This window comes from Piliocolobus tephrosceles, chromosome 3, assembly GCF_002776525.5.
Source record: "Piliocolobus tephrosceles isolate RC106 chromosome 3, ASM277652v3, whole genome shotgun sequence".
Classification (NCBI taxonomy): Eukaryota; Metazoa; Chordata; class Mammalia; order Primates; family Cercopithecidae; genus Piliocolobus; species Piliocolobus tephrosceles.
In genome coordinates, this window is record NC_045436.1 from 87,475,652 (window position 1) to 87,498,749 (window position 23,098).

Below are 23,098 nucleotides of genomic sequence, written 5' to 3' on the forward strand. Positions count from 1 at the left end.
AAGGAAAGAATTCACACAAGAAACATTTCAGTGGTCAACTTGATAAGACTTGGCTATGAAGAGTGAGGGAAAAGGATAAAGGACTTGAAGGTTCTATATACTGTGAATAAGAAGTAACTAAAGAAATGCAGGATTTGGGGATATTAGGGTAAAGGTAAAGCTGGTTTTGGTCATTTTAAGGAATGGTCAAAGAAGATATAAATTTATAAAGAAATCAAAGAAGCAAGAAATTTAAGTAGAAATGTTCACTAGTGTGGCAGGCAGAATTCTAACATGGCCCCAATGACCTTTGCCCCCAGTGTTATTACTATCCCATGTTATCGCATCGCAAAAGAGATTTTGCATATACAATTAAAGTTACTCATCAGTTGACCTTAAGATAGCAAAATTATCTGGGTGGCCCTAAGCTAATCACTCAAATTTTCCTGTCTTGCAGCAGAAGGGAAGTCAGAGAGATCTGAGGCATGACAGGGATGCAACATGAGGCAGGATCTACTGCTGAGAGGGAGGGGTCCACAAAAAAAGACCAAAAGTGGCCTCTAGGAACAGACAGCAATCCTCAGCCAATAGCCAGTAAGAAGATAAGGACTTCAGTTCTGTAACTAGAAGGAACTGAACTCTGCTAATAACAAGGTTCAACTTGACAGTGGATTCTTTTCAGAGCCTTCAGATAAGAACCCAACCTGGTGTGAGAACCCTGTCAAGCACACCCAGTCTTCTGCCCTAAAGAACTATGCATGAGGTAATAAAGGGGTGTTATTTTAAGTGGTGCTTTGTTACACAACAACAAAAAACTAATACGACTGGGAAACACTGATGTACAGGTTTAAAAATCACCCCCACAGAAACCACAGGAACAGATGAGCTCTCCCATGGAAAGTATATCTGAAAAAGCCTCGAAAGATGCCTACAGTCAGAGTGTTTTTTAAAAATGACACTAATAGTACATGATTTAAAGTACACTCTGGCATCAAACACACGAAAGAAATACTGTATTGAAAATGTGGAAATAACCAGACAACAGGCATTTATGTCCACCAAACCATTCATTTACAAATTTCCACAAGGCACTCTCACTCATGTGTACTCTGTCTGCTTTCTGAGTTTACTATTTCACTAATCTGAATAATTCTGTATCTATCTACCCTAATACAAAGACTTACTTTATAATAGAGGAAAAAAATATAAACAAGATAATTGAATTACCTCTAAAAGTTTATTTGCAATATCTGAAAGAATGAGCTTTAATCTTGTAGTCCTAAAACTAAATTTCCTTTAGTCCCTATTACAACTAATTTGAACCTCCTTAACTTTCTAAATATAAACAGATGATTTTTGTCATAATTCCTATCAACAATGTTTTGCCTGAAATCTTCATGAAGTTTGTTTCTTTTCTCCTAAGCCTTGTCTTACATTGGTATTTAATCAAATAAAAAACAAAACAAATTCATTAATTACATAAAAGCTGGCGCTAAGTAACATCCATTAATCAAACAAAAGACAACCTCATCTGTGCATAATTAATAACTGTTTTCTCACTACATCAAAGGCTATCGCCTTTCCACAAAATTTTAATCACTTTCCAACATATTACCATCAACTTAATTACTTTTGAACACAAACACAAAAAGTTAGAAAACTAAGGCAGTTTTAAAGCTTCCCCAGTTATTACTTACTAAGATTTGGTAACCCCCAAAAGATTCCAAGAAAATGAGCCACTCATGCAACTAATATAGAATTCATCTTTGGAAAATCTTATGAGAACTGATGTAATTATTTAGCTTCTGAATGATTAAAAGAGAAACTTAAAGCAATACTACACAGTTATTTAACCAAATATCAAAGTTATCAAAGGCTTACCAGCACATCAGTCAACTACATACAGATGGGGTTTAGGGTCCTGCGTATGATTAAACCAACTGATCATGCAGAGACCACAGTAATGAAACATTTTGGCACAAGAAGTGTAAAGAAAAGCTCTACTCTTTTTAGTTTGGTTTTGTTTTCATAACTCATCAAAATGGAAATTCACCTAAGTTTTAAGCATTTAGCCACTAGCAGAATAATTTTATTTCTCTCTTCTTTCTCTCCCTTGCCACTATATTAGCAACTTAAGGAAGTTAATCCTAACTCTCAGAACAAGATTGTGTTCATAATCCCTTATACAAAAACTAAATAAATTTTATGCTAGGTGAGAAGCAAAAGGTTTCTGGGCCCAGCATTTCACTTGACATTGTATGTTTTATAGATCTGTAGGAAGGCACTTCTACCCTTTTTTAGTGATTTTAGGGTAGGCAGCTTTTAAAAGAACTACAAATGATAAGGCCTCTCCCCAGACTAAGTAAATCAGAATTTTTGACAATGGCCTACCATAAAAGGGCAGAACTGTACCCAAAACTTTTCTACTTCCCTTAATAATCAATTTATATTTTAAAGTTTTAATCACCTTTTGTGGTAAAACAGTTCAAAGTTTACTATAATTTCTTTTTATTCTTTTTTTTTTCTTAAAAAACTTTTAAGGCATCCTTTGGTAGAAAAGGTCCATTGGTAGAAAAAATCCTTTTACAACTCTCAGCACATCACTTTTACAGTTGCACTTTTTAGACAGTGAAATCGTACTAGGTGTACGTATATAGTATATATGCACATACATATACATATTTCTTTTAAAGGCAAAAAAACTCCACATGATTTAGAACTATTTCTAAATGTTTACAAACCTAATTTTGTACAAGGGTAAAAATGTTCTAGTTTGTTGCAAATTTTTCTCTTGGTGTGGTTCAGAAGAATCTGGGCCACATTTCAGATCTTCAGAAAATATAAAGTAGAATACCTCCTGTCTTGAATTATATAGGGAACAGTCAGGAGTCCTTTTACACTTGCCCGCCCCAGTTATGAAAGCCTTTTCTGTTCACTGACTCTCATAAGACTTTCCTGTATTTTAGCTACAGTTCACCTCTCAGAAAAGTCTGCTATCATCTAAAAGTATGCACTGTCTCCAGAATTATTTCTGTCATTAATGAGAAACCTAACATCCCCCAATCTCCACTGGTAATAATAGTACTTCTTTCTCCAGACAACTTATCATTTATTTCAAATAAATCAAATGACAACAAACTTTACATCCATTTTAGAAACAAGAGAATGTTGTTTTAATTTTTTAAAGATTTCTTTGTCTCTTCTGTCTCTACTATTACAAAACGAGCCACACAAATGAGGACACAGGGTCTGGGCTGCATTATTCCTAAATGGGAAACCAACTATGAAGTACCAAGGCAAAGGATGGCAGCTTTCAGATTAATGGTTACTAGGCCATAGTCAATTTCCAATTAGTACATGTCAGTAGAGCTGACACTGATAAAAATGTAAATTTAAAAAATTACTTGTTTTGCTTGCTGAATTATCTGTTTGCTTGCTGAATGTGGATTGTGATTTGTACTAAAAGAGCAGGTATACTAAATAAAGGTCAAGCACAAAACAATCCATATGTACAAGTACCTACTAAGGTATAAAAATGACTAGGTGCTCTAGATAATGCAAAGAGCTATACATTTTGGGCTAAGAGGGAATCATCCTGTCCACTGCCTTTATTCCAGAGACATGGAAACAGGGCAGAGAAGACAGGACTCTCAAGTCACATAGCAAGGACAGGGCTACCTACCTGTCACACTACCACTTTAAACTTGCAGAGTGTACTACCTATAGATGAAAATTAATACAATTCTGTCAGTCAAAGAGAGACAGATACAACGGGTCTCCAAAAGGTTCATGGAAAATGTTCAATATGAAAAAAAACTATGCATGGATTTCAATTTTTCACCAAAATAAACTCGCACTAACTGATTATACCATGTCTGAACAGGATCTAATTTGAGGCACTAGGAAGGGTAAGACATCAGTTTGAAAAGAGCCCCTATCAGGGCAATATGAATTCTGCTAAAACTGAAGCAAGAACAAACACCAACTTTATGGTGAAGCTTGGGTAAAAGAATGGTGAAATCACTGATGCTTCAGGAAAAGTTTTTGGGGATAATGTCCCAAAGAAATCAGCACTTTACATTTTAAGAAGAGACAAAATGATGTTGGAGATGATGCCCACAGTGGCAGACCACATAAATTTTCAAGGAAGAAGTTAATCTTGTCCATGCCCAAGACCAACAATTAACAGTAGAAACAAAAGCCAACACCATAGACATCTCGATTGGTGTGGCTTACACGATTCTGACTGTAAAATTCAAGTTAAATTCAAGTTAAAGTTAAAATTAAAATTAAAGTTAAGCAAACTTTACACTTGACTGGTGCCAAACCCAGATCAGCTGCAGACAAGAGCAAAGCTGTCAATGGACATTTTAAACAAGTGGGATCAAGATCCTGGTAACAATTGAGGGAGAAGACCAAACGTGGCTTTACGAGTACAATCCTGAAAATAAAGCACAATCAAGCAATGACTACCAAGAGGCAGAAGTGGTCCAGTCGAAGTAAAAGTGAACCAGTCAAGAGCAAAGGTCGTGGAAACAGTTTTCTGGGATGCTCAAGGCATTTTGCTTGTTGAGAGGGCCAAAGAACAACAACATCTACTTATTATGAGAATATTTTGAGAAAGTCAGCCAAAGCTTTAGCAGAAAAATGCCCAGGAAAGCTTCACCAGAGTCCTTCTCCACTATGGCAATGCTCCTGCTCATTCGTCTCATCAAACAAGGGCAATTTTACAGGAATTTCAATGGGACACTATTAGGCATCCACCTCTAAGGTCCTAATTTGGCTCTTTCTGGCTTCATTTCCTAATCTTAAAAAATCTTTAAGGGGCACCCATTTTTCTTCAGTCAAAAAAGACTACATTGACATGGTTAAATTCCCAGGACACTTGGTTCTTTTTTATCCCTAGTCTCCAGATCTCCAGATACCCTCCTCCTTCAGTAATGGATTAAATGACTGGTAATCATCACTCCACAAAAGTGTCCTGATCTTGATGTAGCTTATGTTGAGAAATAAAGTTTACATTTTTTAGTTGTATGTTTTAATTTCATTTTCCACAAACTTTCTGAAGTCCCCTCACGTATGTTTGATATAGTTTGGCTCTGTGTCCCCACCCAAATTCCATCTTGAACTGTAATCCCCACGCAGGGGAGGAACCTAGTGGAAGGTGATTAGATTATGGGGGCAGTTTCCCCCATGCTGTTCTCATGATAGTGTGTTCCCATGGATCTGATGGTTTAGAAGTGTGGCGCTTCCCCGCTTTGTTCTCTTTCCTGTGGCCATGTAAATTGTGCTTTGCTTCCCCTTTACCTCCCCAGCCATGCAGAACTGTTACTCAATTAAACCTCTTTTCTTTATAAATTATCCAGTTTCATGTAGTTTTTTATAATGCTGTGAAAATGGACAAATACAATGTTCAATACTACCAATAATTTGTACTAAAAGCTTGGGGTTTTTTGCTCTTCCTAAGATCTTTGAAGACAGAAGTTGTGCTGTTAATGATTAAGAGCACAGACTCTACAACCAGACTGCCTGGCTTCATATGCTAAGCTACCATTTACTAGTCCTGTGACCTTATACAAGCTATTTGGCCTTTGTATGCCTCAGGATACTCACCTATAAAATGGAGGTAACAGTACCTACTTTAGAGATTGTTATAGAAAATACAAGTTGAGCACCCCAATCCACACTCCAAAATATTCCAAAATCTGAAAATTTTTGAGCACCAACAGGACAAAAGTGGAAAATTCCATCTCTGACACCTTTGCTTTCTGATGGCTCAATGTACACAAATTGTTCCATGCACAAAATTATGTAAAATACTGTATAAAATTACCTCCAGGCTATACATATAAGGGTATATTTGAAACATAAATGAATTTCATGTTTAGAATTGAGTCCCATCCCCAAGGTACCTCATTCAAATATTCAAATATTCCAAAATCTGGAGGAATTCAAAATCAAAACCACTTCTGGCCCCAGGCATTTCATACAAGAGAGACACAACCTGTAAACAATTTAATACTCATAAATAATAAGGACATTGCCTGTCACATAGTGATTGCACAAATATTAGCTAAACTCTCTCTCCATACATAGATTCCCTGGGCTTACCAGAGTAATCATCACTAAGTCCTCAAACTACTTATGCTCAGCAAGCTACAGCAGACACAGTAGGCAGAGAAATAACAATACTGTCCTTACAGACTTCAAAACAAAATTCCTGAAACCATGAAACTAGATTCAAGTTTTATTTCTACTTCTAATTTCCAGAATATTGGGAAATTAGTTTTCTGGGTTTACCTTTCTCTGACATGGGTACAACAAAGCCTGTCATCAGTACAGTTGTAAAGATCAGACAACAAGCTAAATCCCTGAGTACAGCTAGACCACAAAGTACTTCAAAGATTTGTACAGAGAATGTAAGACTTACTGTTCAGAGTCATAGTAGTCCATACGCTTCTTTTTCTTGTTGTAAGCTGCAACTCGAAAGGGAACTATTTCCAAAGTGATTAAACCAGGGGCCATCGTCAGCACTTTGGCACCATGACTTGGCTCATAAAGATCCTTCCCTGTTTCTGGATGAGGCATGCCAGCAGGGTCTCGTCCAACAATGTAAAAGTTGGCTCCTGCAACCATCCGTGCTCTGCAATGCCACTGGACCTAGAATAAAAGTTTCATTTTGGATAACTTTGCTTTTATGACTATGTACTTAGAAGTAGTAAGTGGATAATAAATGCATATGCTTTTTACATAATCATTATCAGTAGGAAATCTCAACAAATTTAGATGTATCATCATGGGAAGCCAGAAACAAAACTAACAAAAAACAATAACAAATCTCCCCCAAAGCAAAAGATTAAAAGCATACATATTTATGGATATATATGTATATATATTTATGTATTACTTATATGTAAATCTACATGTGTCTAGATGTTTGATTTTACACAACCACCAGATGCCATTTATACAGCTCAAAATCTAATCTCTGAGGTTAGAAGTCAGGATAATGGCTGATCCCTGGAGGGAGGCAACTGCAAGGAGCTTCTGGAATCATGGTAATACTCTGTTTCTTGATCCAGTATCTGGGTTCTGGTAATTAGGGTGTGCTCACTGTAAAAGTTGAGATATATACACACTTATAATTTATGAACTTTTCTGTATATTATACTTTAACAGGTTAAGAAAAAAAACCCTGTTGGATAAAAAAGACAGGTAAGTACTTACAAAAACTCGTACTGATAAAATCATATAGCTAATATATAACTAATCTTGTAACATATGCCCAATACTAGCTAAAAGAAAAAAAAGATTGGTTGTGAGTAAATGGCCATGCTGCATCCAAACCAGCCTTGAAGGCTCTAATTTCAGACCTAGTAAGACCTATTATTAAAAAACCAAAATTAGTCTAACACCTAGAATAATGAAACCTTAGAACTTAAAGTGACAGTAAAAGATCATCTCTAGTTCAACAGTCTCCTCAAGATTTGAAGAAAGTGAAGGTTACGTGACTGGTCAATAAAGTTTAGGATAAACTCAGGCCTAGAAATTTGGTCTTAGCTCCCTTTCAGTGTAAGGCTCTATTATTTAGTAATTTATAAAACCATCACTGTTCCATATTAAAATAAGGTATAAATGATGACTACTACACATAAATAACCAAATCATCTTTTATGGTTTTGTTTTCATTTTATGTCTCCCAATAATTTCCTGCATACCAGGTACTTATCTATTTACCAACATAGTTTAGAAAGTGCAACAGTAAGAGGGCAATTCCATACCTCACACCTGAACTGTTCACCCTGAGGGGTTTCAACTTTTTCAGTTGTTTCTGCTGATGTTTGCCTGCATGTTTTCAAACAGCATGCTTACACTTTGTTTTGACTGTTTAATTTTACATAGTATATAACATAGACCTTATTTTCACCTCACTTAGATTTTGTACCACATTTGAGTATTTAATGAGGTTCTTATTCTCCAACAGGTACAGTGATATCAACATTTTTGGTGAAATCAATATTCATCTGTAAAGTGAGGATTATAGTAGTATTTATCTCATAGAAGTTTTAAGAAAATTAATAAATGAAACATGTGAGGGCTTAGAATAACACCTGGCACACAGTAAGCATACAACAAATGTTAGCCACTATTATCTCTATTTTAATCTCCTTTTTGTACAACTGTTTTTCCTAAAGATTGCCTTGATTTTTTTCCACTTGCGTAGTTTTCCCAGGTTTCTGTGTACCTTGCTCTAACCTTCTTCATGAGCACACAGTTTAACATAATTCCCATGTTCCTTGCAGTGTGGCCATATGACTGAGTACTGACCAAAGGAATGACTACCAAAGTGATATGCAGTTCTTCCAATTGTGGCCCATTAAAAAGCCCCCAGGCACTTTCCTAGTTCCTAGAACTAGGAAGGAACTATCATAGCTCTGAATGAACAATATGGCAAAGTATGATGCTGACAGATGTTTGTTCCATATATATATGTGTGTGTGTGTGTGTGTATGTATATGCGTATATATATATATATATATATATATGCTACTTCTTCCACCCACCCTCAGATTCAGCTCTTCACAACAATTCTGATCCCTCCCCTAAGTCCCTACACAGTAGACAGACGTACGACCTCTCAGTTCAGACTCCTGTAATCAACGGATCAATCAGAATTTTATCTTCAATTAATTGCTCTGCAACTCCACTTAAATGGAAAATCTTTTCTGCCTCATGCAAATTAGAAGTTACTTATATGGAGTTAAATTAAAAGGGCAGTTTAAGTTCTCTGAACTTCAGTAAAACCTAATTTGCCTGTTAAATATCTATGTCTATCATTCAAGTACCCAAAGGTCAATAATCTGGAAATGTTTGACTTAGTTTTAATATGTAAGGAAGCTCAGATAATTTAACCCAATTCCTTTTGTCCTTTTAAAATCAGAGAGGAAACTGAAGCTCAGAAAAAGTAAGCACCTTACCGGGGGGTGGAGCATTATTGGTGGCAGTGGCCAGTTCTAATTTCTAGTCTTGTACAATTACTAGAAAATTTAATTGCTTCTTTGATTTCCTCTAGAGGTTATATGAGTAAATTAAAACCATGAGTCAACATTCTCTTGCAGGTGACTTGAATGATTTTCATTTACATTTTACTAAATGGTTCTCCAATGAGAATACTTTTACATTTTGAATAAACATGAATAAACAGAACACATGAAGCTCTTCCAAGAATACCTGTTGTGAGTCAACTTATAACCTACTGAAAAGTTATTATACTTTGTAGTCACAAGAATGTAAGTCAGCTTTCATCAATGGTATATCTGGTTAAGAATACAGACCTTAAGAGTCAGGCTATCCTAGATTTGAGTCCTAGCTTTGCCCCTTACTGACTGAGTGTCCTTAAGTAAGTTCCTTACATAAATGCAGTCTTTTAATTTATAAAAATGAGAATAATGCTTAACACCAAAGGTTAATAGAATATTTGAAAGCACTCAAGATAGCACCTGGCCCTCAAGAAAAACAGCCACACACACTGATGCTGTTACTATTATTCAGTGAAACACTTCCTGTGAAACTCAGCTGAATGAATTGCTTCCTAACCAGAGTTTCTAAAGAAAATTCAAGAAATTTTCTTGAATTTCTTTCTTTTCACCTCTGAAAAAGATGACATGCTGCCTATAAAATGGGCACTGAGAACCAGTGAGAGTTTCCTGCAGTTATCTCCCTGACAGACTTAGGTCAAGATGTATTATTTTCTGTTTGTTGTTGTTGTTGTTGTTGTTGTTAAACAGTTTTCATTCTTCTGAGATTCCCCATCCATAGAACCATGTATTTTTTTAAAAGGCATTAATGCTTTTATTCCAACAGCATCATCTCAGGTATGTCTTTAGTAACAGTTTTTACTCTAGATTATAAATCACATTTTGCTGCTGCTTCTAGTAATTCGCTATTGTATGCTTTCAGTAATTTGTTATTGTATGCTGGACTTGTGGACATTTAAGGAGTCTGAATTGTATTGTTTTCCTTCAGAGTGTGAAGACTTGATTTTAGCAGGCAGGTTATTTACAGGCACTTCTTCTGTTTTTGAGGCTTGGCATTAGACCCTGTGGGGCAGGTCTAGTCTGGCCTTCTGTGTTATCAATCTTTCGCCTCTCAATTCCAAATCCACCCTCAGCACCTATTCTGTAATAATGGATTAAACTCCTTTAAGCATTTTCCCTTTACAGTGAGCATAGCATTAAGTTCTATCAGTTCAGGACTTTAGAAAGACACTGTAGAAGAAAGGGGGTTCTCTTCCTGGTCCTGATAAGCTGCATTTTGCTTTGTTGTTCCTGCTGTATAATCTGTCAGTGGCGCTGTGTATGGGAATATCTGGCGGCACTTTATTCCAGCAGCAAGCACAATGCACACAGTTCTTCACCGATCTCAAAGCCATGGTCTGAGCCCAGTGACCACTTCACTGTGGCCCTCCTAATGCAGACACTAATGCACTCCTGTTGCCCCTCCACTCCTGTAAATACTCAGCATGTCTGCTTCAGCAGCTCCAAAATCTCTGCTTCCTTAGCTCAACAGGACCACTGTCCTCTACTTGGGTTCCAACCGGAAATTGTCTCCAGGCAGAGAACCAGGGTAAAGATGGGGTCTATTTTGTGTGTTTTCCATCTCTCAGGGATCATTTTCCTGCACTGCCTATTTTCCAATTCTTTTAAACAGGCGTTTTACACACTTAATTTTATTACCATTTGCAGCAAGAGGGCAAGTCTAATATATGAGGGCAAAGCCAAGTATCAGTTACTCCATCATAACCATGGCAGAATTCAAATATATTTTGAAAGAGGCGGCAGCGGCATTTTTGTAGATAGATCAGGCATGGAGAATAACAGAAAGAGAGGAGTTAATGATGATTCCAAGATTTTTCAGGGACGATTCCAAGATTTTTCAAAGTACAGTAATCAATTTAGATGGGGAGGGGCTATAAATAAAGCAGATATGAAAGGGGTAAAATGACGCAGTTAACATTTTAAATAAGTTTGAACTATTTGATAAATCAAGTCTCAGGTGGCTGGATATATGGGTTTGAAGTTTAGAAAAGAGATGTGAATTAGAGATAGATACTTAAGCAAAATAAGCAATAGAGAAAGTATTTAAAGCCAGGAAATGAGACAAGATCATCACAAGGGTAGTATACAGAGAACAGAATCATCATATTGAGATGTAGGACATGAAGAGATCTGATTATTTTCTTAAGAAAAGGGATAGCCAAAAACCATGCAATTTTAACACTTTAGCTACACATTATCAAATCACTTCCCCCAAAAGGTGATAAACTGTCAAATAACTTGCAGATCATTTCAGTTTTATCACTCAGAGTGTGACAGTGTACACTGATACAGTCTTTTTTAAAAATAATTTTATGTTACCATTTCAAGTTGGATATTTGCATTTCACAGGATCTAGAAATTCTATTCCTAGAAGAAACTTTGCTCACATGCACAAAAACAACATAAAAAAAAATAGCACACACCCAATAAAAAAGGAAATAACATGAATACTTAACAATGGGAAACAGATAAATTGTGGTATATTTTCAGAATGAAATACTATGTCACATATATGACATATATGTTATACAGAAGGCACATGAATCTTAGTAACATAAGTGTACCCATAAGTGCCATAAGCAATGAAAGCAAGTCCCAAAACACAATATAAAGTTGGAAGCAAGTGAAACAATGTATCATTTAAGCATACGTACATGAAATAAAACTGTGCGTGTATGTGTGTAAAGATAAGGGAAAAAATACAAAATGCAGGACAGAGATTACTTGGGCGGTGGGGGGCAGTGGATGATGGAAATGGCAGTGTGAGAATGGGATTGGTAGGAGTACCTGTTAGACATAAGTCATATTTATCAGGTTAGCAGCAATTCTATGTTGTTCATAATATAGTCTGTTTATTGGTTTTGAGACAGGGTCTCACTTTGTCACCCAGGCTGGAGTGCAGTGGTACAAAAATGGTTTATTGCAGGTTCAGCCTCCTAGGCTTGGCAATCCTCCCATCTCAGCCTCCCAAGTAGCTGGGACCACAGGGATGAGCCACCATGCCCGGCTATTTTTTTATTTTTTGTAGAGACAAGGTCTTGCCGTGTTCCCCAGGCTAGTCTCAAACTCCTGTGCTGAAATGACCCTCCCACCTCAGCCTCCCAAAGTACTGGGATTACAGGTGTGAGCCACCATGCCTGGCCATTAAATAGTTTTTAAAAATAACAAATACATACATCATCAAAATTAAAAAGAGTAATTAATTCAAAGGCTAATGACAAGGCATCATGTACCACAGATTATGATTAATCCAATTCTGTGCATTTGAGGTCCATTCAAGATACTTTTAGGAAGTAATATTAATTTACATTCCTACCATGTTTTACTTTTTCTAAGTAAATGGGGGAACATTTTATTAAGCTTCAAATTTACCGACATAATTAACAAGATATGTTATCTACACATCATTTAAAATAAACGTAAACAAAGAAATACATTTCTTAAAACGTAGTTCATATTTTACCTAATTTGGTGCATAGGGTTCCTAACTCACATTGCTTTAAATGTATTCCAAAGTATATGAACCATAAGATTTTGTATACATTACACAAGTTGGAAAAAAAATTAAAAGATGGCTAAATTTAAGAAAAATATTCACAAGATCCAGAATTTCTACACTATTTTAGACATATATATATATTTGAGACGGGGTCTCGCTCGGTCACCCAGGCTGGAGTGCGGTGACATAATCTTGGTTCATTGCAAGCTCCGCCTCCCGGGTTCACACCATTCTCCTGCCTCAGCCTCCACAGTAGCTGGGACTAAGGAACCCGCCACCATGCCCAGCTAATTTCTTTGTATTTTTAGTAGAGATGGGGTTTGACCATGTCAGCCAGGATGGTCTCGATCTCCTGACCTCTTGATTCGCCCGCCTCGGCCTCCCAAAGTGCTGGGATTACAGACGTGAGCCACCACGCCCAGCCTATTCTAGATATATTTTTAAAGTTTTTCTAAAATGTTTTATTTTTCCTTCTTTTTTATATTCTATGGGCGTTGACTAAAACATGAATACACTTCCTTAGATAGACTTCATCAATTTCCAGTTCCTCGACCAGAGAAACCTACTGTCTGAAAAAGACATGTTCCCTAAAGATGACTGCTAAAAACAGAAAGTGAGAGATAGGGAAAAAAAATCTAAACTTTCATACTGTATTTTATTCCCAAGCATTAATATGGTATACACTTGCTGATGTTTTTTCACTAGGGTACAGTTTAAAATAAACAAAAGAATTAAAGGGAAAAATATCTCCACAAATATGATTCCTTTTGTTATCAACAAAGCCAAGAAGATGCTCATCCAACATGTCAATTCAATGACCTCTGCATTTAAAAGCAGGCCAATAATTAAAGGAAACAGGTGGAACAAATAAGGATTGTTTTCCTCTACATACTTCCAATCTCCTACAAACTGTTTTTTATGATAAAGTGAGGCAATTATAGGAAACAAAAAGGAGAAACAATAGGAGGTGACCAGTGAGTTAACATTTTAAAAATAAAACCACTAACATAAATTTATATGCTGGTAATAACCCTACAGAAAGAATAATCTACATGCTGGGACCATGAAACTAAAAAATTACATAATCAACATTACTTTATAAAGACTTTAAAATATTCTTATCACCCAAAATAGCACAACAGTTGCATTTTCTGGAAGCTGTGGTATTTCATGGACTTGGTGACATAGGTACACAGAGATCCCAGCTTAGTAAGTGTACTTCTCTATTTATCTTGTCAGTCACAAACTTTCAAGCTTCCAGCATTTCAAAGTCAGTGACAAAGCAGGTGTGAGTGCACAGTGATTACCTTTTTAAACAGTATTACACTACTTTGCTCTGCTTATGTGAAAGAAAACTGGGTATAAGACATCTGAAAGGCAAGATTTTGATAATTTGTCAAAAACCCCAAGCAATTTCAATTCCAGAAATATTGTGAGGCAAATATGCAAAAAGGTTCACTTTAGGATTCATTACAGGTTGTCAAAAGACAGAAACTAAACCAAAGATCCTTCAATTGGGTGTTGTTATTGAATTAAATTCCTAAACAGCAGGGAACTGTGCCATGATTTCAAAAAAGATCAATATTTAAATTAACATAAGATATTTATAATATAGGAAGTTTAAGAAGCAGTTTTACAATACAAAATACATAATAGAAACGTTGTGGAGAAACGAAACAAACATTCTAGGCCTTGATCTCTATCACAATGATCATGCCCTAGAGAATCTGATTTTGGAAAATCATTCGCTGAATTCGCTTACTAGTGAAATGACAGCAGAAGCGTGCAACTCAAGCAAGAGGAGGAATGAGAGTGATGAGAAGTATGGATTCTAAGAGACCAAACGGGTAACACTCTGGAGTGTAAGGCAGGGCTTACACTCTGGAAACAGAATAATGACATCCCCAGTGTGGACCTGATTCACGACGTGGTACAAAATTTCCACACTGCCTTATTCGAGAAAATGAAAAAGCAGGGGAGGCCAGAAGGACCAAATTCAAATAAATAATACTTAGGTTCAACAATTATCTCATTTCACCTTTAGATAGGGTTTGAGAATTGTCTTATCAAAATGGAAGGCAGAATATGGGTTACTAAAAATAAATAACTATAATTAAAATAAACAGATATTTGTCTCAAAATTTCTTTCCCAAGGACATTTGTGGAGCTAAGGTTTACTCAAATTTTTACTTAATTTCCATAGTGTGAGTCATACCAGTAAGAATTAGTTAAGTTTACTATCCAATAGTGAGAACAGGAAAGTAGTTTCTGATCCAAATTATAGTCAATGCTTTAAAAAATTTATTTATGAAAATTTTAATTCTATAATGGCTTCTCCTTGCCATCCTTCATAGGTTAAGATACCACATGACTAAATAAGTCAATGATTGCTGATAGATAAGAACCTCAGTTACATATCTCCACACACAACATTTATAATATAAAATCCTTCAGAGTTAGAATTGTTCTAGATTCATCCCAATATGGCATGTTATTGAGAAGAGTTTCTTAACCTTTTAATTCATGCCCCTTTTTATAAACCTGATGTTTATATACATTCCAAATCCATTTGAAAATAGTGTCTATCACTTATCTCCCCAATTCCAAACCTGGCAAAGACTTTGGTAAATTTTATTTTCAGTAGTTTCTAAAACAAAAACAAATTAAAAACCTACTTTTCAAATTTAAAGTTACATTATAAAATTATAAAATGGACTATACCGCTTACATATACCACTACCACTGAACCATTCTCTCCCCACACCTAACGGTTGAGAAATTTCACTGTTCCAGAAATCTGGCAGATTAGATATATGACATTTTCAATTTTTCTGAATTAAAAATACCGAGAATAATGAATTGAACAATTAAATTTTAAGTCCTACTTAAGTAGTTTTTTTTTATATCTTCACACCAAAATCTACATTTATTTAAGTGTAATAAATTTTATTAAAGTCAACATTCTCTAAGGCCAACTTTATATACTCAAAGGGTTTATAAAAGAACATCAGGCACAGAAACTTTTTTTTAGTAAATGTTTGAATATTATTTTCTAGACTGTCATAAATGTATTTGTTTTAATGCTATAAAAATTCCTTAGGAAGTCAAATGCATTACCTAATTTTGCTGTGTAAAAAATCTATACCTTAATTAATCTGATGAGTTCCATATTAAAATATCCCTAATCTTGGTTGTACATTATCTAGCATTACTACATTTTCTTGAAATTCCTAAATCATAGTGGCCTACCTCTTGATTTTCCAGAGATTGGAATTATTTTAAACTCTTCAAGCTGACTGGGAGAATCTAGACAGGCAAGTGAAAGGCAAGGCTCATCCTCCCAGCATACAGATTCCTGATACTGTGGCTTTTGGTCTTCTTTGTACTAATACAACTGATATTCTAAGTGCCTCTGTTAAGTTCTATTACTCTGTACTGATACTGAACAGTTGCCTCATGAGAGTCACATTTCTAGTTTGCAATGCAAAAATTCTGAAAGGTACTTAGACGTTTCATTCTTCATCTCGTAGGAGAGAATTAAACATACAAAAACTCTCAAACAATTTTAAGGGCTGAAAGGGAGTCTAGATTATAGAGTCTGAATTATTCATTTCGTATATGAGGTCCCATACAAGACATACAGAATTTCCCCCAAATTTCCTTTATCTTTCAGGATAATGTCTCAATCTCGAAAAAGATATACCTCAAATGTAAGAGCTGCATTTTTTTCAGAACAATCAGCAACCAAACTAATTTTATTCTTGGAAGTGACCTTGCCCTGGCTGAGCCCAGACCCCCAGTCAGGTGAGGACAGTATCAGCCCTCCCAGAGTGGGGGCTCAAAGTAGAGACAGCAAGCCCAGAAACGCTCAGCCTCTGCCTCTTCTTCCTGCTCCTCAAACCCAGGGGCCCTCAAGAGGCTCTCTGCCCTCCCACTGATTATTATTCTAAGAAAACAGAGGAAGGCAACCATGGTGATAAGGCACTGGAAAATATTTCATGAGGTCCTTCATTAGGGTGAGAAGAGGAAATTAAACTAGGTAACAATCAACAAGCTCTCCCTAATATGCCAGTCACTGTACAAAATGTTTTATAAATATTATTTAATGTTTAAAGCAAATCAATAAGATAGTTATTATTCCTGTTTTATAAATAAGAAAACAGGGACTTGGAGAATTCAAATAACATATCCTAGCTGCAAAATGAACTAGTGAAGGATCAAGTCTTTGGACCTGGGTCTGTGCAATCCCAAAACCCACACATTCCTATTCATAATGAGCTACTGACACTGTATCAAGGACGCTTAGGGAGGAAGCTGTATAGATTACCTAGCTGGGACATCAGGAAAACCCGAAAAATCAGAGTAACAGACAAATCTGAATTTGATACTGCTTTAGTAAGAAACAAGAAAGTACAAATTCTGAACTGAAACTCAATTAAGAGAAAAAAAAATGACATTTTTTTCCCTATGAAAAGCAACCTATAACACCTGCAAAATCTGATGTTTCCTAATGAAATAAGTTCAGTTCTCAAGACATAGATAAGCTAAAAGTATATAAAATAGACTACAGGAATCCCCAAAATTACTTTCAAAGTAAATCAACACACTCTAAATGCATTTGTGGTACAGGCCCACAATTGCTTATCCAAACTTCTGAAATCTAAAAACCCAGTTTTGTAACTCACTTGGTAGCAAAACCTGATCAAAACTGAGGAAGTTTCAATCAGCCTTTTTGCCGATCCTATTTGTGAGAAAAACCATTCACTTTGCTACAGGAATATTAATGTGCTTTAATATGGGGATACCATCCCAGACCCATCAGGAGAAATAAGTAATACATAATCCTAAAGATTTTGGAAAAGAGATTGTGAACGGTATCATACTACTCAAGAAACTTTGGAACAAGATAAATGAGAAGACAAAATGATCAAAGACCCCCAAAGAGAGTCAAAGGTACAAGTAAAACCTAGGTGTCTATGGCTTGTATAATTAGACTCAGATCTCAAGAAGTAACATCAGTTGCTAGAGCTCTTGGAAGTGTGTACAGGGAAGAACAAGTTTATATCCTAACAGACACCCTACTCATTGCTCCAAATACTGGTGTAAAGCATGGACTAATTAAACAAGCACACTGGCATCCATGTCACAGTATGTTCTACTGTCCCTGGTGAAGGGTATCCACTCGCTTACACAGAATCAGTTTCTTTTAAAGAGTCATTTAACAGTGCATGGGTAATTTTCATGGCAAAGGATAATCTCTACCTCCAACTTCATTTTCCCCCAAATTCAACTGGTAATCCTCATTAAAACTTCATAAACCGAGGGTGTATCTGTTTGTAACATATATCCACATTCTCAAAAACATCTTACCTTTGACACTTTCATGTCACAGGTCTTAGAAAGCATTATTTATCCTTCACAAAAATGGACTTACTATTTAGTGAGATGAGACAAACAGAATTTCCTACATAGTCAATTAATACCTCACAAAGACAAAATGTGTATCTATAACACCATTTTAGCATTAGAAAGTTAACACTTCCTCCACATCCTCGCCTCCTCCATTCCTGAAATGGAATTTAGGATTCAAGCCATAAAATCTTTACAGACTGGAAAATCAGGAACATCCTGTTGATAACCAAATAGGCTTAACAGCTGCTCATGGTTCTGAAAAGCATTTGTGCTAAGGAAACAAATCTGGTACCAATGCCTTCTAAATGACCTACAGAAAACGATTAAAGGAAGAGTCATTGTTTTTATTTTATTATTATTAGCTGGCAAATAAGCATTACTGACAGACTTTTTCCTGATGTCACTGGAAAAGCTACAAAAATGAGGGTGTTTTCTTTATTACAAAAAAATTCTTCACTTATGGCTGCAAATAAGCCAAATAAGTCAAATACACAAGTTAGGTCCTTGAGAAAAAGAGACACTTTTCCTAAGTAGCGCAATCCAACAGCCTAAATACTGCCAGTCCAAAAACATTAAAACACTTCATGGTCTGAAATATTAAGATGTTTACTAGAATTTCTAAAGCTTATTCTTCACAAATTCAGCAGTTAAAAAACCACCTTTTGCTCAGGCATCAGAGCTGGGCCTTCCTGAAAAGAACCACATCTCTTACGCTCACAATTCACACTCCAGACAAGAGATGTAGAGGCAGACACAGCTTTAACGTGCCTCTTAGTCTCCCTAGAAAACCTGGGAGCTCTGTAGGCACTCAGAACAACTAACTTCTTGGCCTTCCCTCCAAATGCCAAAGCCCAAAGTTACTTTGAGGCTTCTTGGCAGCAAGGAGCCCTAGAAGGAAAAAAAAACAGGCCCAAGTTTCAGTCCCAGTTCTGCGTGTCTCCTAGACAGACACTAACTAGTCAGGCTCCTCTGAGCCCTCTAAGCCTTGACCTTTGGTGTCCATCCTTATCAGGCCTGCATTGCCCAGCTGTAGCAAAAATCTTGCCAAGTTTGTTTATTGAGAATCCTCTGTTCTCAGTATCTGCTCACCCTCATTATCTGATCAAATTCCTTATCTTCCACCCACTTCCCAGGTATCTGATGATCCTGGCCTGCCTTCAGCAAGAATCCCACTTATCCCAGAATCCCCTGCTTCCAATGTTTCCTCTCAGTAATTTTCCATCCACTTACCTCCACCCTGTCCTTGGCTATCAATCCCCACCTGTCTATGTTGTATTCAGAGTTGAGCCCAGTTCTATACTGAGGTCTTTACTCTCCTGTTGCAATACTTCCTGAATAAAGTTCTGTTTTTATTACTTTAATCACTGTACAGCTCTGGTCTTCTTTGACAGACTACAGTTAAGTCACTTAGCCTCTCTGTGCTTCAGTAATCTCACTGGTAAAACAAGAATAAAACCTTCCTCACCAAGTTGTGGGGTAACCTAAGGCATGCAAAGCAGCTATTCAGTGAGTGACACATGCATAGGCACTCATAAAATGGGTATTTTCAATTTCTTTATATTAGCTTTATACATTATTAAACACCAAAGGATATCCCAAATCAGGGCTAGGACACATGCTCTGACATGAAACCTGTTAGGCAGTAGGTCATCCCAGGCTCCCTGTCATAATCAAACTCTAGGACTTCATAGACTTAGGAAGCAGCCTGGAGATATAGACAGTTCCTTGGATGTGGGGCCAGAATCCTAGAAATGCTGAGAATTTGCAGCAAAGTAGTTTTTTAAAGGAAGCCAATTATATCAATTGCCACATATTGTCACGAGCCAGGCAATGTGTTAAATGATTTACATTGATCCTATTTGCTCCTCTCAACAACAGAAATATGGGCGGATAATACCAATATCACGAGTCAGGTATTGTAAGAATACAAAGATTAAGAATACATATTATACAAAGAATATCACAACCCACACCTCTAGGCTCTGAAAAAAAAAAAAAAAAAGTTTGTTTGGAGATTCCACCTCTAACGAATGTTGCTAGAGCCATCCTAACTCACTATTTTGGAACTCTTATAGGATATTATAAGAATTTATTTCTAGTCTTTTCAAAAAAGAGGTGGCTACACATTTTTAAAAATATCTTAATGTTATATAATAATATTAAAAATTATGTGAAATTATAGTACATAGCTCTGGAGCCAGATTACTTAGGTTCAGATTTTATCTCTACCATTTACTACTACTATGTGATCTCGAACATAGTTTAACCTCCCTACTTCAGGTTCCTCAGCTATGAATTGTGAATAACAATAGTACCTAGCCTCTTATAAGGATTAATCCTTATAACATAAGTTATAAAACCTAACATAAAACAAATAACTTACATAAGTTATACATTAACTAGCAATCTTTATAAGGATTTCGTTAACATATGTAAAGCATTCAGAATATTGTCTGAAAAATACAAAAAGAAATCAATAAAATATGGACTGTCATTATATTCTATTTCTCAATCCTTTATAACTACAACGCATTTACTAAGACTCCATTTCAGTGAAACTGGTTCAATGAGGACATTTTTTGAGGCTGGTTAAGAAATAGGAAAAGTATTACAGAGTGCTTGGCTAAGTAATCAGGACTAAAGGACCAAAATGGCTAAAATGAAAAGGATACTCAAGTACTGATGAGGCAATACACTGCTGATGGGAGTGTAAACTGGTACAACCACATCAAAAAACTGACTGGCAGAATCTACTAACACTGAACAAATACATATCCCAGGACCTAGCAATTCTCCTCCCTGGTATAACCAACAGAAATGTCCACAAAAACACATGCACTAAAATCTTCACGCCAGCACTATTCTTAAGAGCAAAAATCTGTAAAGTGCCCAAATGCCCATCAACAATATTGGGTATAATCACACAACGAAACACCACACAGCCCCAAGAATGAACAATCTGCCACTAATTACATAACAATAGAGGTGAGTTTCACAAGCACAATGTAAAGTGAAAGAAGCCAGACACAAAAGAGCATATGTGGTATGATTTGAATTACAGAAATATTAAAAACCAGCTGCACTTAATGCTGTGATGCAATACTCAGGCCTTCTGCAGGAAGGGAGCGGGCTCTCCAGGTTCTCGGCTGCCAGCAGACACCCAGCAGCTGTCACCCTGCTCAGAAATTGCTTCTATTGAAAGGAGAAGCAGCACCCAAAGGTAAGCCCTCTCCCATGGGCAGCCAACCCCTGGAAACACTGAGGTATAATGCCTATTTCCCATGCAACTTTGGATATCTCTGAAGGGCCTTTCCAGAGCTCCCCATGGACTCAACTAAAGCCTCCACTGAGACTGACCTGTAGCTCGACCTCCCCCTCTACAAAATCCTGCTCCCTTCCTTTCTCTTCCCTTCCAGAGGTGTTGATCCCAAGAGTTCTCCCTAAGAGGCTTCCTGAACTCTCACCTCACTCTCAGAGTCTGCTCCCAGAGTATCCAATCTTAAACACAAGCTAATTGGGCCTATGATGTTAATGTGAGGGTACTGATGACTCCTATGGGGAGGACAAATAATGAACAGAAAGGGGCAAGAAGAAAAACTTCTGGGTGCTGATAAAATTTTTTTTTAATCTGGAAGCTGATTATATGCCGCTGTTCCAATGGGAAAAATTCATTTACTTGCATCTATGAAAGACGTGCTTTTTCTTTTAATACGTCTGCAACTCAAATCATATATACTTTTTCATATATACTTTCTCGTGTGTGTGTGTGTGTGTGTGTGTGTGTGTGTGTATACTTCAATGTGAAGTTAAAAGAAAATAAGACAAATTACGAACTGATCAGAATGGGACAGAATCTTAAAGAATCCTTAGTCCTACCTATACCACGTACTGTGCACTTAAACATAGTCTAGAGAGGTCTCAAGAAGTCTAATGTGAGATTACAAACCAGCTGGTGGCAACCCAGGCCAAGAACTGTGCCTAGACTGCTCGACAACAGTCTTGTATTATTTCCACTAGACCATGCTCTTGCGGGTAGTGAGCAGAGTTGAATCTGAGGCCAGGGAAGGAGTTGCTGCAGCTAGCATACTGATATGGTTCAGGACACACTACTCCAAAATATGGCACCTTGGCACTGGAGAAAACAGCAGAAAAAACCAAGCCACTCTCACCTTCCCCTAAGGCAGTCATAAAATGTAGATCTTCCCCTGAAGTAGGTCAAAAGACCCTCATTCCAGAGGTGCCCATCCTATACCTAGAGGAAAGGAATGTGCCTATCTCTGAAAACACAAGGACACAGAGAAGAATATAAACAAACAGGCTTTGCCCAGCTCCCCTCTTTAACAAAGACCTAGAACTTTGATAATGGGACAAGATCAGTGTTGTTGTGTCTGCAATGTGGCCAGCAGTTACAAGAGGAGCTTGTGGCGTAACTTCCCAAACACACCCCAGCCCTGTCTGCAGGGAACATCCCCTCCTTCACAACCGGCACTAAGACCCACAAGAGCAAGTGAAACCTCTCCTCACCTTTCCTTTCTCAAGGCTGTCCCTAACATCCAGAGAACATCCCTAATGAGCAGGAGAGGATGTCATGTATGCTAAATGTTTGGAACAGGCCTACACAGCAGAGAAAAAGCAATTGGATGGTGACACTAGCTGTGTTAGTAAGAGTGGCTTTAACACTGCTGCAGTGAAAATCTTACAAGCAGTCTACCTCTGTTGGTCCGGCATACATCATGGGAGATGGGAAGATGGCCACCACTGTCGTCTCAGGATTCAGAACTCCTTCCTCCAACACTGCAGCATGCTGCTTCATACGCCACATCAAAGGAACGTCGTCATCCTTTGTCCAGCCACCCAGAGGGTGGAGGAGGAGGACGGGGCGCCGGTAGCCCCTCTCTAGAAGTTGCTTATGGGTATCCTGCATTAACAGGGCATGTCCATTGTGCACTGGGTTACGTAATTGAAATGCAAAGACAGCATCTGAAAAGAGAATTTCCAGAGTTAAGAATAGCATGCTTCTAACAGATTACCTTCCAAAAGATACGCAATTTTTCTTAAAACTTGATACTTAGGATTAAGCAAACATATGCAAACTCAGAAATCAGAAAAC

The 23,098-nt window shown here is 37.0% G+C and overlaps 1 protein-coding gene across 1 annotated transcript in view; it reads right to left on the reverse strand.

Moving 5' to 3' along the window:
* The window catches only part of PAPSS1 (3'-phosphoadenosine 5'-phosphosulfate synthase 1), a 104,982-nt gene that overhangs the window by 10,933 nt on the left and 70,951 nt on the right, over window positions 1-23,098 (reverse strand). Inside the window, exons 10-11 of the mRNA XM_023220152.2 lie at window positions 22,700-22,968; window positions 6,410-6,639 (exon numbers count right to left, since the gene is read on the reverse strand). Of these exons, the coding sequence (XP_023075920.1) occupies window positions 6,410-6,639; window positions 22,700-22,968 (499 nt within the window). The remainder of the gene's footprint in view (window positions 1-6,409; window positions 6,640-22,699; window positions 22,969-23,098) is intronic.